Source organism: Salvelinus fontinalis, chromosome 40, assembly GCF_029448725.1.
Source record: "Salvelinus fontinalis isolate EN_2023a chromosome 40, ASM2944872v1, whole genome shotgun sequence".
NCBI lineage: Eukaryota > Metazoa > Chordata > Actinopteri > Salmoniformes > Salmonidae > Salvelinus > Salvelinus fontinalis.
In genome coordinates this window covers 13,997,668-14,014,289 of record NC_074704.1, presented here as the reverse complement: position 1 = coordinate 14,014,289, position 16,622 = coordinate 13,997,668, and the positions used below count along the sequence as shown (strand labels likewise).

At 40.2% G+C, this 16,622-nt stretch overlaps 1 protein-coding gene across 1 annotated transcript; it reads left to right on the top strand.

Moving 5' to 3' along the window:
• The first annotated feature begins 759 nt into the window (after positions 1 to 759).
• Positions 760 to 12,889, top strand: LOC129839080 (zinc finger protein 239-like). The gene is made up of 2 exons (XM_055906352.1): positions 760 to 1,283; positions 9,654 to 12,889. The coding sequence occupies exons 1-2, from the start codon at positions 983 to 985 to the stop codon at positions 10,493 to 10,495; spliced, it is 1,143 nt and encodes a 380-aa protein (XP_055762327.1). The 5' UTR covers positions 760 to 982; the 3' UTR covers positions 10,496 to 12,889.
• Positions 12,890 to 16,622: the final 3,733 nt, after the last annotated feature.

Sequence of the window (16,622 nt, the reverse complement as noted above, 5' to 3'; positions counted from 1 at the left end):
TAATTTTTCCCAGAGCTGTATGTTATTAGTAATGCTGGTACTAATGGTGCTAATGATCTTTGTCATTTCCTGTGCTGCGTCACACAGGCTACTGTGTTATGTTCATGGATGTATTATGGTTACGTTACTGTAGCCTGTTTCGCTGTACAGTGTATGTACACTTTCCCCAGCTTATGTGGCAAGAGTTATGACCGAATCCTGGCAAGTCCATAGTCTAGGTTTTACATATTCTCATTCACCCCTTTAGATTTGTGTGTATTAGGTAGTTGTTGGGGAATTGTTAGATCACTTGATAGATATTACTGCACTGTCAGAACTAGAAGCACAAGCATTTCGCTACACTCGCATTAACATCTGCTAACCATGTGTACGTGACCAATACAATTTGATTTTTGATTTGATTAGATTTTCCAGTTAGCTTCCAACTTGAAAGAGGGAACTTTAGCATAAAACCCACATGGAAAGCTGAGATTCAGCAAATAACATATAAAGAGGCTTATTTGACACCAAACCAACAACAGTAGTTACTAGAACATAGATTGCTAATGTATGATGTAAAAGGTGGATTTTATGATGTAATGTCAACTTTATATATTTCTATCCCCGGGACCAAAAAACACATGCTTCCTGCATTGAACTTGTCTGCACATTTTAAATATACGTTTTACTCAACTGCGTTACCCACTCCAGTCAACAGATGGCGGTCTGCGACTTTAAGGCAATGCTGCTACTGTGACGTATAATCTAGTGGAACGCTTCTTTCAGCAGCAGCAACAGTCAGCCACCTCGGTAGCTTGCTAGACAAACTAGCCGAACCAATAAAGCTCTTTAGACGCTTTCGTGTATATTCGTCACTTTGTTTTAAACCCACTTCTGTTGTCTAGTTAATTATCCGACCTAATTTCATATTTACTTCGTTGTTTTTGGTCAGCTAGCGAGCTGGTTAAGTTAGCACTAGCCTAGCTAGCTAACATCCCCGAACATGAGGTCACTAAGCTACTCTCCTGTTAAAGAAGTGAAAGAAGAAGAGAAAGTCGTTTCAGTGAAAGAAGAGGAAGACGAGTTCAGAGTGAAAGAGGAGGAGGATGTTACAGTAAAAGAAGAGGAGGAAGAGAAAGAGGAAAATTCAGTTTTTGGAGTGAAAGAGGAGGATTGGGAGATGACTGTCACATCCAAAAATGAGGAGGAAGAAGTGGAGGAAACTGGATATTTGGGCCAAGTTTCCCAAAGGCATCTTAAGGCATCCGATGGTTCTAACGATGAACGTGCCCTGGTTAACACTAGTAAGTAACTGTCTTAAATTGATGTTGAACTGATGTTTGGTATTAAAGGGGAAATCTGCAATTGTTACATCTATATTGTGACTTTTAAATTATTTATTTATAGCCATTGATTCTTGAAGAATATAACACATGTCTCATGAGCTTAGTTCAACTGTTGTACCACATCAGAACCCCAAATAAGCTTTTTTTACTCCAATGTTTAGAAACAATGTAAACCAACACTGTATAGCCTCAACATGGTTAAAACTATAATGTTGTTATCATGGATGGTCAGTCCTTGCATCCATAGGTCTGTCTATGAATTTGAGAGTAGTTAAATGTCCCCAGCCCCATAATCATCTTATTACCAAAACAGTGGTGGAATGACAGATTTGTTATTGTTTGAACTGTAGATTGGTTGATTGATTTGTAGATTTTTTAAAACCTAGGATTTAAACAGAAGCAAAATGGCAGCCCAGAGACCTGAGCTGTGTTTGAATACTAACCTCACTATTTGTGACGTAAATAGAGTATATAGTATGCTTGTTGGTCATAGTATGGATATAGTTAGTATGCCAAAGGTTCCTGGATGTTGTACTACATTTGCCAAAATACAAAGTATACGAGCAGTGGACACTATTTCAGTGCAATTCTAAAGAAAATGGTCGTGGCTTCACAATTTTTTCAGAATCTAAGAAAATGTTGGAAAATATGCAAGTCAAACGAGAGCCGATACAAATTCATTTCTTTAACTAATTATGACATTTGTTAAGAAAATGTTGAGCAATGTAATAAAATAATGGTTTTTCAAATAAGTTAACTGATGGTAATTTGTTAGCTATACTGTCCTTGCGAACCGCATAACATATCATTACAGTAGCATGTACCGATATGTTAACTACACTCTCCTTACGAACCACATAACATATCATTACAGCAGTATGTACCGGTATGTTAGCTACGCTGTCCTTACGAACCACATAACATATCATTACAGCAGTATGTACCAGTATGTTAACTACACTGTCCTTACGGACCACATAACATATCATTACAGCAGTATGTACCGGTATGTTAACTACACTCTCCTTACGAACCACATAACATATCATTACAGCAGTATGTACCGGTATGTTAGCTACGCTGTCCTTACGAACCACATAACATATCATTACAACAGTATGTACCGGTATGTTAACTACACTCTCCTTACGAACCACATAACATATCATTACAGCAGTATGTACCGGTATGTTAGCTACGCTGTCCTTACGAACCACATAACATATCATTACAGCAGTATGTACCGGTATGTTAACTACACTGTCCTTACGAACCACATAACATATCATTACAGCAGTATGTACCAGTATGTTAACTACACTGTCCTTACGGACCACATAACATATCATTACAGCAGTATGTACCAGTATGTTAACTACACTCTCCTTACGAACCACATAACATATCATTACAGCAGTATGTACCGGTATGTTAGCTACACTGTCCTTACGAACCACATTACATATCATTACAGCAGTATGTACTGGTATGTTAACTACACTGTCCTTACAAACCACATAACATATCATTACAACAGTATGTACCGGTATGTTAACTACACTGTCCTTACGAACCACATAACATATCATTACAGCAGTATGTACCGGTATGTTAACTACACTGTCCTTACGAACCACATAACATATCATTACAGCAGTATGTACCGGCATGTTAACTACACTGTCCTTACGAACCACATAACATATCATTACAGCAGTATGTACTGGTATGTTAACTACACTGTCCTTACGAACCACATAACATATCATTACAGCAGTATGTACCGGTATGTTAACTAGCTCCCTAACGTTAGTTGGCTACTTATACATCAAACTTGCCGGTATATGAACTATATTCTAACTAACTACCCAACGTTTATTGACTTGATTATTCCCGTCATTCTTAGCTTAGCTAAATGGTATAGTCGTTCTCAATGGACATTCGGGTCCTTTCATAAATTCGCTCTGGCTCTCTACTCTGATTTCAGAGCACTCTTGTCTGAGTACCAGAGAGCAGAATAATGAATTTACTAGCGCTCAACACCCGTTGAATATGTCCAGGAGTCAGTAATCGAAGGCAAAAAAAAATGTTATTCAATTGGTGCCAGCAGGATAGTTAGTCACCAACGTTCTGGATTACATGAAAACTGCCTAACCAGCTTTGCTAGGGCGAGTAAAATGGTAAGAGTGAGGTTTTTTCTCATTTGTGTCTGGAAGTAGCTAGCAAGCTGAGGTCAGAGCGATCAAATCAACCCAACTCCTCGGCCGGAGCGGCCAGTGGCTCCGAGAGCCAGTTAGCTTGGGTGCTTGACTGCCATTGTGAAGTCACAATTCTCGAATCAACCCTACTAGAGCGTCCTGCAAAACAGTTTCATTTCATTTAACCTGTTTGGCGTGCAAGCCCGACGTCGGTACACTTATGACAACAGCCAGCTCAAAGTGCAGGGCGCGAAATTCAAAAGATATTTTTTTTTAATATTTAACTTTCACACATTAACAAGTCCAAGACACCAGACGAAAGGTACACATCTTGTGAATCAAGCCAACGTGTCCGATTTTTTAAATGTTTTACAGGGAAGACACAATATGTAAATCTATTAGCTAACCACGTTAGCAAAAGACACCACTATTTTTACTCCATCAGTTTTTTACTACATCAGTAGCTATCACAAATTCGACCAAATAAAGATATAAATAGCCAATAACCAAGAAACAACTTCATCAGATGACAGTCTCATAACATATTTATTGTATAGCATATGTTTTGTTAGAAAAATGTGCATATTTCAGTTATAAATCATAGTTTACATTGCAGCTACAGTCAGAAATTGCACCGAAAGCAGACAGAAAAATTATAGACACCAACGCCAAATAACTAAATACTCAGCATAAAACATTTCTGAAAAATACATAGTGTACAGCAATTGAAAGACAGGCATCTTGTGATTCCAGACAATATTTCCGATTTATCAAGTGTTTTACAGCGAAAACATAATACAGCGTTATATTAGCTTAGCACAATAGCAAACATAACAACAGCATTGATTCAAGGCAAAAATAGCTATAACGTATAAACCACCAAAATATATTAATTGTTTCACTAACCTTCTCAGAATTCTTCAGATGACAGTCCTGTAACATCACATTACACAATGAATATAGAGTTTGTTCGAAAATGTGCATATTTAGCGGCACAAATCGTGCTTATACAATGAGAATAGTGTCCATAACGTCAAGCAATCTGTCCGGCGCCATCTTGTAAAGGCACCTTTTCTTATCGAAAACTATTCATAAACTTGACAAAAAAAATACAGGTTGGACAGCAATTGAAAGACAAATTAGTTCTTAATGCAATCGCTGAATTACATTTTTAAAATGAACCTTACTGCGCAATACAGGCTGCGATAACGCAAGGCTACACTGCAGGAAATGGCGTCTTATGCATTTGACATTTTTCAACAGAACAATGAATTATCAGCATAAATAGTTCTTACTTTTCGATGAACTCCCATCAGAATCTTGGGAAATGTGTCCTTTGTCCAAAAGAATCGTTGCTAGGTTGGAGAACGTCGTCTTCAACGTTGCAATTAGCAGTAAACAATAGCCATGTGGGCCAGAGATACCCAACTTCCTAAAACGTCACAAAAAAAATACCCGAAAATCGCAATATACTGACATAAACTGATATAATTTGGTTTAAAATAACAACATTACGATGTCTTCAACACCTATATCGAATAAAAACAGAGCCGGATATATCTAGGAGCTAATACGGGAGCTTCTAAAATGACATGCCAAGACCCTCCCTGCGTCAAAGCGAAGAGTGGAAAGATGGGACACTTCGGTTCCAACCAATTTATAACCTTTGGGACCTACGTAGAAACTCCATTTCAACTCTCCCTATTCGCGGACACCCAGTGGAAGGCGTATGCAGTGCATCTCAACCAATAGAGGACAGGCAAATTAATACACAGGTCTCAGAACAGCCAGCAAAATTCTGCATTCTGACATACACATAGGAAAATTGCTCTAAGTCCAGTTCTGTTTCACCCACAGATATAATTCAAACGGTTTTAGAAACTAGAGAGTGTTTTCTATCCAATAGTAATAATAATATGCATATTGTACGAGCAAGAATTGAGTACGAGGCCTTTTTGAAATGGGCACCTTTTATCTGGCTACTCAATACTGCCCCTTGAGCCCAAAGAGGTTAACTAAATATGCAGGTTTAAAAATATATACTTGTGTATTGATTTTAAAGAAAGGCATTGATGTTTATGATTAGGTACATTGGTGCAACGACGGTGCTTTTTTCGCAAATGCGCTTGTTAAATCATCACCGTTTGTCGAACTAGGCACATCGATTATATGCAACGCAGGACACGCTAGATAAACTAGTAATATCATCAACCTTGTGTAGTTAACTAGTGATTATGTTAAGATTTATTGTTTTTTTTAAGATAAGTTTAATGCTAGCTAGCAACTTACCTTGGCTTCTTGCTGGCCTCGCGTAACAGGTAGTCAGCCTGCCACGCAGGCTCCACGGGGAGTGCAATTTAAGGCAGGTGGTTAGAGCGTTGGACTAGTAACCGGAAGATTGCAAAAAAAGAATCCCGAGCTGACGAGGTAAAAATCTGTCGTTCTGCCCCTGAACAAGGCAGGTAACCCACCGTTCCTAGGCTGTCATTGAAAATAAGAATGTGTTCTCAACTGACTTGCCTTGTTAAATAAAGGTGTAAAAAAATCTGCCAATTCGGTGTCCAAAAATAGAGATTTCCGATTGTTATGAAAACTTGAAATCGGCCCTAATTAATCGGCCATTACGATTAATCGGTCGACCTCTAGTTTAGTATCCTGTTACCCTCTTCCTGTTGAACCAGGAGATGTAAGGATTGGAGAGAAGGAGGGTCCGAAGTGGGGTGTATATCCTTGTGATGGTGAGAACATGTTTTAGTCTGAATTACAGCTGTAACAACCCTTTGGGAAGAATTAAACTTGGTTAAGCTTCTCTAGTGTCCGTGAGTTATTTACTCTGAAAATTGAGAACCTAACACTATAATTACTGTTCCCTGAAGGAGGGAAATGAGGTACAACACCTGTTTGGCCCCACCCCTTCCTGGGTCGGTAAAGAGAGGTATTTTATTTAAGGAATAAATCCGAGCCTCACGCTCATCACCTGTAGAAGGCGGGGCTTCCAGCGAGGCGTGAATTTAATAGTATGTTGTACCTAGTTTCCCCCCTTCGGGGAACAGTAGTTATAGTCATAATACTGGATCTTGCTGTCATTTAGTGGCTCCTTATGTTACGCTAAGAAAACAGTTTATGGGCACAGAAATATTAAATAATTTTACAGTTTGCTCCATCCAATGGTTTTTAACAGAGTCATCTTGTAATCCAAGATGGCGTAGCAGTAAGACATGTTTGTTGTAAATGTTATGTTTTTTTCGTCTTTTTTTGTATGTATTGCAATATATTTCAATCTCATGTCAGATTTCAAAAAAGCTTTTCGGCGAAAGCATAAGATGCTATTATCTGACGATAGCACAACAGTAAACAAAGAGAGTAGCATATTTCAACACTGCAGGCACGACACAAAACGCAGAAATAAAATATCTAATTCATGCCTTACCTTTTTGTTGGCACTCCAATATGTCCCATAAACATCACAAATGGTCATTTTGTTCGATTAATTCCGTCAATATATATCCAAAATGTCAATTTATTTGGCGCGTTTCATCCAGAAAAACACAGCTTCCAACTTTCGCCAAGTCACTACAAAATATATCAAAAGTTACATGTAAACTTTACAAAAACATTTCAAACTACTTTTGTAATACAACGTTAGGTATTTTTAAACGTTAATAATCGATCAATTTGAAGACCGGATGATCTGTGTTCAATACAAAAAGAAAACAAACTGACGCAACTTTTTTGGTAATGTGCCTCTCTCAAACAATTTACTTCAAGTGACCCTCATTTACGATGGCCGTACTTCTTCATTACTGAAAGGAATAACCTCAACCAATTTCCAAAGACTGGTGACATCCAGTGGAAGCGGTAGGAACTGCAAACAAGTCCCTTAGAAATCTGGTGTCCCAATGAAAACCCATTGAAAAGACAGTGACCTCAAAAAAATAAAAATTCTGAATGGTTTGTCCTCTGGGTTTTGTCTGGTACATAAGTTCTGTTATTCTCACAGACATGATTCAAACAGTTTTAGAAACTTCAGAGTGTTTTCTATCCGAATCTACTAATAATACGCATATCTTATATTCTGGGGATGAGTAGCAGGAAGTTGAATTTTGGCATGCTATTTATCCAAAAGTGAAAATGCTGCCCCCTACCCCGAAGAAGTTAATCATGGTACTCCATTTTGTTTATTTTGTTTCTGTCGGCCCCAGCCTCGAACTCAGGCCCTGTGTGTAGTTAACTGACCCTCTCTGCCCATTCATTCCCATTTTACCTGTTGTTGTCTTAGCTGATTAACTGTTGTCTTACCCGTTGTTGTCTTAGCTAGCTCTCTCAATCAACACCTGTGATTGCTTTATGCCTTGCTTTATGTCTCTCTTATGTCAATCTGCCTTGTATACTGTTGTTTAGGGTAGTTATCATTGTTTTATTTGACTGCGTGCGGAGCCCCTAGTCCCACTCAACATGGCTCAGAGAACTCTTTTGTCCCACCTCCCACACATGCGGTGATCTCACCGAGCATAACTGGTGCCTCCAGAGATGCAACCTCTCTTATCGTCACTCAATGCCTAGGTTTACTTCCACTGTACCCGCCGCACCCTACCATACCCCTGTCTGTACATTATGCCTTGAATCTATCCTACCACACCCAGGAATCTGCCCGTTTTATTCTCTGTTCACAACGCACTAGACAACCAGTTCTGATAGCCTTTAGCTGTACCCTGATGTTGATGTTCTGACTATCCTACCGATCCTCGACTTCGGTGATGTCATTTACAAAATAGCCTCCAACACTCCACTCAGCAAACTGGATGCAGTCCTTCACAGTGCCATCCGTTTTGTCACCAATGCCCCATATACCACCCACCCCTGCGAACTGTATGCTCTTGTCAGCTGGCCTTCACTACATATTCGTTGCCAAACCCACTGGCTCCAGGTCATCTATACGTCTTTGCTAGGTGAAGTCCCCCCTTATCTCAGCTCGCTGGTCAGCATAGCAACACCTCCTTTGGCCACCCTTCCTTCCAGTTCTCTGCTGCCAATGACTGGAAGGAATTGCAAAAATCGCTGAAGTTGGAGACTTATATCTTCTTCACTAACTTTAAGCATCAGCTATCTGAGCAGCTTACCGATTGCTGCAGCTGTACACAGCCCATCTGTAAATAGGCCACCCAATCTACCTACCTCATCCCCATGTTTTTCTTTTCTTTTTTTGCACACCAGTATTTCTACTTGCACATCATCATCTGCACATCTATCACTCCAGTGTTAATGCTAAATTGTAATTACTTTGCTACTACGGCCTATTTATTGCCTTACCTCCGTACTCCATTTGCACACACTGTATATCGTTTTTTCTATTGTGTTATTGACTGTACGTTTGTTTATCCCACGTGTAACTCCGTTTTTTTTTTGTCTTACTGCTTTTCTTTATCTTGGCCAGGTCGCAGTTGTAAATGAGAACTTGTTCTCAACTGGCCTACCTGGTTAAATAAAGGTGAAATACAAAAAGTCTTAACTTTATTGACAACACCCAAATAGATACTGTCATTAACTTGATTCTTCAATAATTACACATAATTCTTAATACTATAGCAAACATTATATTAAACAGGACATTCAAACGAAACATACAATTATAATCCAAAGTAGTGTGAAATGTACTCATAAGCAACCTGGAAATGGAGGTTACTCCCCTGAGTTTTCCCCCATTCACATTCAGAATATATTGTGAAAAACTAAAATCTTTGCTCACCATTTTTGCTCCAGGCAGATATAGTACATCCATAACTATCGGTTTCCTGCAGTTTATGCAATCAAATTGCCCTCGTGCAGCAATTTTAGCAAACACAGAAAGGGGCCTGTATTCGAGACCAAAAGTCGTCTGGCACACTGCTTAGAGTTTCAACAACATGAATAACTTATTTCTAGTCTACAATCTTAGATGTTACAACTAATGTGAAAACAAGACAAAATATGACTTCTTGCTCATTTTAAGACAATTATCTGTAATGAATGTTACAATTATTTGACATCAATTGTTGTACAACATCATGGCTATGCTGTTGGCATCACCTTTTACACTGGATTTACTGCTGTTCTGGGCCTTTAATCATCTGTCTGACTTTTGTTTACACAGGAGAGATGCGGGACTATCGTGGATCTTCTGGGGAGCCTCAACAACCTAATGATGCTGTAGAGGCAGAGAAGAGTCTCTCTGGGTCAGAACACCTCAATAAACACCTGCAGAGATCCACAGGGAAGAGAACTCACTGCTGCTCTGACTGTGGGAAGAGATTCACCTCCTCATCAGACATTAAAATTCATCAGAGGATCCACACAGGAGAGAAACCTTTTAGCTGTACTCAATGTGGGAAGAATTTTACTACATCAAGCCATCTGACAGTCCACCAGAGAACACACACAGGAGATAAACCTTATAGCTGTGATCAATGTGGGAAGAGTTTTACTACTTCTAGCTATCTGACAGTGCACCAGAGAACACACACAGGAGAGAAACCTTATAGCTGTGATCAATGTGGGAAGAGTTTTACTACATCTGTCTCTCTGACATTACACCAGAGAACACACACAGGAGAGAAACCTTATAGCTGTGATCAATGTGGGAAGAGTTTTGTTCGATCTAGCTCTCTGGCAGTGCACCAGAGAACACACACAGGAGATAAACCTTATAGCTGTGATCAATGTGGGAAGAGTTTTGTTCAATCTAGCTCTCTGACAGCGCACCAGAGAATACACACAGGAGATAAACCTTATAGCTGTGATCAATGTGGGAAGAGTTTTGTTCAATCTAGCTCTCTGACAGTGCACCAGAGAACACACACAGGAGATAAACCTTATAGCTGTGATCAATGTGGGAAGAGTTTTGCTCACCGAAGCAGCCTGAAATCACACCAGAGAACACAAACAGGAGAGAAACTTATAGCTGTGACCAGAGATAATCTGATAAAAGATCTCTGACCAATCATCAGAAAATACATGAAGCAGTTGTTAAATGATGTCACAATGTAGAATGTTTTTAACACTGCAGTAGGAGTATTTTAATGATGTCACAATATAGAATGTTTTAACATTGTAGAAGGAGTATTTTAATGATGTCACAGTGTAGAACCCCAAATGTTTGTCCCCTGTTCTATGGATTTCAACATGATATGGATATTAGCCTCGGGGGAAAATCCAGGCTCTGAATTGAAAGAGTTACTATTTATGAGATTTAGTAAGTACACATTATTCACAGATTCCGTGTGGTTTTTGAGCTGTTAGTTTTAACAGGACGTGCAACCTCATCTCCCTGTCGCACAAATGATTTTAGCATGATATCGATTAGTTATGACAAAAAAGTGTTGCGTTCCTTTGTTTAGCGACCCCTACATTTACATGCATCACTCCAAAATGTAGCTGATTGTCTTCTGCAGGTTGTCCTCTAACCAGTGAGGTAAACGATATCTCCCATTTCCATGTGTTTTGTTTAGTTGTGTTAGTTTCAAAAGCACGAACAACCTGATTTCCCCCCTAATCGATATCAGTGATTTATTGCTACTTGTCAAAACAACAGCGTTTCTGGTGCTTGTGCAGTTTATAAGGAGCTTGTTTAAAAAAATACAAGAAATATGATTATTGTGGGAGATGTTTGTGTAAATAGCACATGTTATGTTTAGGTTTTCAATTTATCCCAAACTGTTTCTGCATATTGGTTATTGATTTGGACACGTTAAAACTGTGTTTTGACATTGAGGCTATCCCACCTAGCACAATGTAATTGAAAAGACGTTGAAAATAAGACTATGCAATCAAATATTATTATATGCCTTACCATTAAGTTAATTATTGACAATACATATTAACAAAGGGGGTCTCCATTTGGTTTTGATCGTTCATATTTACAATTCATGTAACTTTTAGTAATCATAATTATTTATGCAACCAACTGACAATTTTCGGGTATAATTATATTGACATTGTTGCCCTTCTTTTAGAATAGCAGGGTTAATTCTCAGATGTGCCAAACCAAATGTACTAGAGCATGACATTGGGGACTGGGCCCCGATCCAACAACATGCCTATTGAGTGATCCCTGAAAAGAGAGAGAAGTTCCGCAGTGAGGTGGAAAGTTACTACGGATAGTGCAGGAGTTTCCTCTTGAAATCAGACATGTCTGCGTTAAGGACAACTTTGTTGCCGATTTTCTCAAGGGTGGGCAGTCATAGTTTTGCGTTTAGCCAGTGCGTTGCCATGGATCACAATTTATTTTGACTGCACGTTTTTCCGTATTGGTGATGAGTTTAGTTTGGGCTCTTTCCAAGGGGGCGAGAGTTCTAGAATCTAGTGAGTTTTAGAAAGACGAGAGTTCTAGAAGCTAGTGAGTTTTTGGGAGATGAGAGTTCTAGAAGCTAGTGAGTTTTAGGATTCTATAGAAAGAAAAAGGAGAAAAAAATAATACGATTGTATTTTATTATTTAGAAATACGTGTTTTTTCTTGTTTTTAATTGTTTGCAGCCAGTAGACACCATGTTTATATTGTAGAAGGTGAAGCATTGTAGTTGATTATATTGAGAAATGGAAGTTGTTTTCTGTTGGTGGTGAGCAAACTTGTCCAACAAAAATATAGGATTTATTTGTTGTCTTAAGGGGAAAGGTGTTCCAGGCTTTGGTTTTTCCATTTATGTTTTGAGGTTGGACTTTAGCACGTATAGCTTGTTAGCACATAGGGCACACTGATTGGTTTCACCTCGTTAGTCAGTATGTGTAACACCAGTTCTTTTGTTTGCCTCTTCTTGGGCAGATTTAGTGGGTCTCATGGTGGGTGTCTTTTATGTCCCAGTTGTTGTTACTAGTCAACTTTCAGTGGAGACTGAGAGCAAAACTGCAAGATTATGTTATAATACTTTTATTGCATCAAATGGTTGTTTTATGCAACAGAATAGAGGGTTCTTATGAATATTGTGTCTGTGTGTTCTACTTAGGATGGGCCTCTGGGAGATAACACTGACAGGAGATTTACAATGTCTTTTGGGTGATAAAACCTAAAGAGACCACATTCCAGAGCATGAGTTAATGTTTCTGTTCTATATGGTATCAGGGAGAGATGACCTCAGGGCCAGACCCTGGTCTCTACACAAAGAGTGCTGTTTTTACAGAAGATACTGTCTGCTGAGAATTATAAGTATCTTTCATACAAATCTTAACCTTGTGACCCATTCTATACATCTGTTGTTCGTCATGTAGGTTGAAAAGGGTGTATCTTGGCTATGAAAGACCATTGTACTTTTGTCCCGTGGGTTGACCAGTTATCATTATCTTTGAGCACTCAATTGATTCTCTTTATGTGTACGTTGTATTGACCTGCTCCCTTATTAAGTGAATAAAGATTTAGTTTAATAATAACTCTGACTTGTGTGATACGTTCTCTCATTTGATATTAAAGAAATTAACCAGCACATTTGGGGATGTGAATCTTGACTTGGAAACCGCTTCTAACGACCTGGGTAAATGGTCCACGAGGGATCCCTCTAACTTGATCTCAGGGAGACCGCATTTCGGGAAAGGAGCCGATGGACCCACCTTTGATCTGAGATGCAGCGAGCTGAGTGGATACCACATCTTGAACATAGTTAAACAAAAGAGGTGAGCGAAACACGCAAAGGGGAGTTTTTATCAAAACCTTGTAGGCTCTGAGTGTGTATTCCAGCATGAGGGGGGTCACCTTGGAGGTGTAAACAGGGCCCAGTCAGGAGGCTCTGAGTGTGTATTCCAGCGTGAGGGGGGTCACCTTGGAGGTGTAAACCGGGCCCAGTCAGGAGGCTCTGAGTGTGTATTCCTGTGTGAGGGGGGTCACCTTGGAGGTGTAAACAGGGCCCAGTCAGGAGGTTCTGTGTGTGTATTCCTGTTTGAGGGGGGTCACCTTGGAGGTGTAAACGGCCCAGTCAGGAGGCTCTGAGTGTGTATTCCAGTGTGAGGGGGGTCACGTTGGAGGTGTAAACAGGGCCCAGTCAGGAGGTTCTGTGTGTGTATTCCAGTGTGAGGGGTGTCACCTTGGAGGTGTAAACAGGGCCCAGTCAGGAGGCTCTGAGTGTGTATTCCAGCGTGAGGGGGGTCACCTTAGAGGTGTAAACAGGGCCCAGTCAGGAGGCTCTGAGTGTGTTTTCCAGCGTGAGGGGGTCACCTTGGAGGTGTAAACAGGGCCCAGTCAGGAGGCTCTGAGTGTGTATTCCAGCGTGAGGGGGCTCACCTTGGAGGTGTAAACAGGGCCCAGTCAGGAGGCTCTGAGTGTGTATTCCAGTGTGAGGGGGTCACCTTGGAGGTGTAAACAGGGCCCAGTCAGGCGGCTCTGAGTGTGTATTCCAGTGTGAGGGGGTTCACCTTGGAGGTGTAAACAGGGCCCAGTCAGGAGGCTCTGAGTGTGTATTCCAGCGTGAGGGGGGTCACCTTAGAGGTGTAAACAGGGCCCAGTCAGGAGGCTCTGAGTGTGTTTTCCAGCGTGAGGGGGTCACCTTGGAGGTGTAAACAGGGCCCAGTCAGGAGGCTCTGAGTGTGTATTCCAGCGTGAGGGGGGTCACCTTGGAGGTGTAAACAGGGCCCAGTCAGGAGGCTCTGAGTGTGTATTCCAGTGTGAGGGGGTCACCTTGGAGGTGTAAACAGGGCCCAGTCAGGCGGCTCTGAGTGTGTATTCCAGTGTGAGGGGGTTCACCTTGGAGGTGTAAACAGGGCCCAGTCAGGAGGCTCTGAGTGTGTATTCCAGTGTGAGGGGGGTCACCTTGGAGGTGTAGACAGGGCCCAGTCAGGAGGCTCTGGGTGTGTATTCCTGTGTGAGGGGGCACCTTGGAGGTGTAAACAGGGCCGAGGCAGTAGGCTCTGAGTGTGTATTCCTGTGTGAGGGAGGCTCCTTGGAGGTGTAAAGAGGGCCGAGACAGTAGGCTCTGAGTGTGTACTCCTGTGTGAGGGGGGCTCCTTGGAGGTGTAAAGAGGCCCGAGACAGTAGGCTCTGAGTGTGTATTCCTGTGTGAGAGGGGCTCCTTGGACGTGTAAACAGGGCCGTGGCAGTAGGCTCTGAGTGTGTATTCCTGTGTGAGGGGGACTCCTTGGAGGTGTAAAGAGGGGCGAGCCAGCTATCCGTGTGAACTGGATGAACTAGAATCTGTGTTTACTAAGACAATTTATGATATAGTATAAGATAGTAAGGTGCACCTGTAATTATTTTAAACCTGTACCCCATTTTAGAAGTATTGAAAGATGTAAATGTATGAGTTGCATTATCGTAGGAATTAACCATGAGATAGAATTGTGAAAATATTCCTGCATGTTAAAACCTTTCTGGACTACCCATCCCGGATCCGGGATCATTCTCATCAGAAACGCTGACTAGCATAGCCTAGCCTAGCGCCACAGGGATATCATATAATTTCATGAAATCATAAGTCCAATACAGCAAATGAAAGATAAACATCTTGTGAATCCAGCCAACATGTCCAATTTTTAAAATGTTTTACAGCGAAAACACAATATATATTTATGTTAGCTCACCACAATATCCAAAAAACACACCGCCATTTTTTCCACCACAAAGGTAGCTTTCACAAAACCCACAAAAAGAGATAAAATTAATCACTAACCTTTGAACAACTTCATCAGATGACAGTCTTATAACATCATGTTATACAATACATTTGTTTTGTTTTAAAATTTGCATATTTATAAGATTAATCGTAGGTTACATTGCAGCCACATCACAAATAGCACCAAAACAGCCAGAATAATTACAGAGAGCAACGTGAAATACATAAATACTCATCATAAAACATTTATGAAAAATACATGTTGTACAGCAAATGAAAGATAAACATCTTGTGAATCCAGCCAATATTTCCAATTTTTTAAGTGTTTTACAGCGAAAACACAACATATATTTATGTTAGCTCACCACAATATCCAAAAACACAATGCCATTTTTCCACCGCAAAGGTAGCTTTCACAAAACCCACAAATAGAGATAAAATTAATCACTAACCTTTGAACAACTTCATCAGATGACAGTCTTATAACATCATGTTATACAATACATTTATGTTTTGTTCGAAAATGTGCATATTTATAGCTACAAATCCTGGTTTTACATTGTGAATACGGCGCCATAATGCACCAAATTGTCCGGAGAAATTTTGGACAGTCACGTAATCTAACCAAAAAACTCATCATAAACTTTACTAAAAAATACATGTTGTACAGCAAATGAAAGATACACTGGTTCTTAATGCAACCGCTGTTAGATTTAAAAAGATAACTTTAGTACAAAGTACAGCATGCAATATTCTGAGACAGCGCCCAGCCTTTCTCCGCCATGTTGGAGCCAACATATTCCACAAAAATACAAAATAACATCATAAATATTCTCTTACCTTTGATGATCTTCCATCAGAATGTAGTGCAAGGAGTCCTAGTTCCACAATAAATCGTTGTTTTGTTTTAGAATGTCCATTTCTTCTGTCGAATTAGCAACTTTGGCGCAATTAGTTGTGCGCATTGTGGCGCGCACATGTCCAACAACTCTTGGCGCATGGAACGAAAAATTCCAAAAGTCACAATAAATGTCGAATAAACTGGTCAAACTCAGTTGAAAATCCATCTTTATGATGTTTTTCTCATATGTATCCAATAAAGTCCGAGACGGAGCATTTCGTCGTGTATACCTAACGCATTTCAGAAGACAATATCGTGTTCCCTGGTGCGCAGCTGAATACTGCCAATAGGGCGGACCTGTCACTCCAAAAGCTCTCATTCGGTCTCACATCAAGCTAGACACCCCATTCAATATTCTACTGCCTGTTGACATCTAGTGGAAGGGGTATGAAGTGCATACAGATCCATAAATATAAGGCAATTGAATAGGCAAGCCCTGACACAGAGACCAATTTTCAGAATTTTCACTTCCTGTTTGGAAGTTTGCTGCCAAATGAGTTTTGTTTTACTCACAGATATAATTCAAACAGTTTTAGAAACTTCAGAGTGTTTTCTATCCAAAAGTAATAATAATATGCATATCGTATGATCTAGAACAGAGTACGAGGCCGTTTAATTTGGGCACGATTTTTTC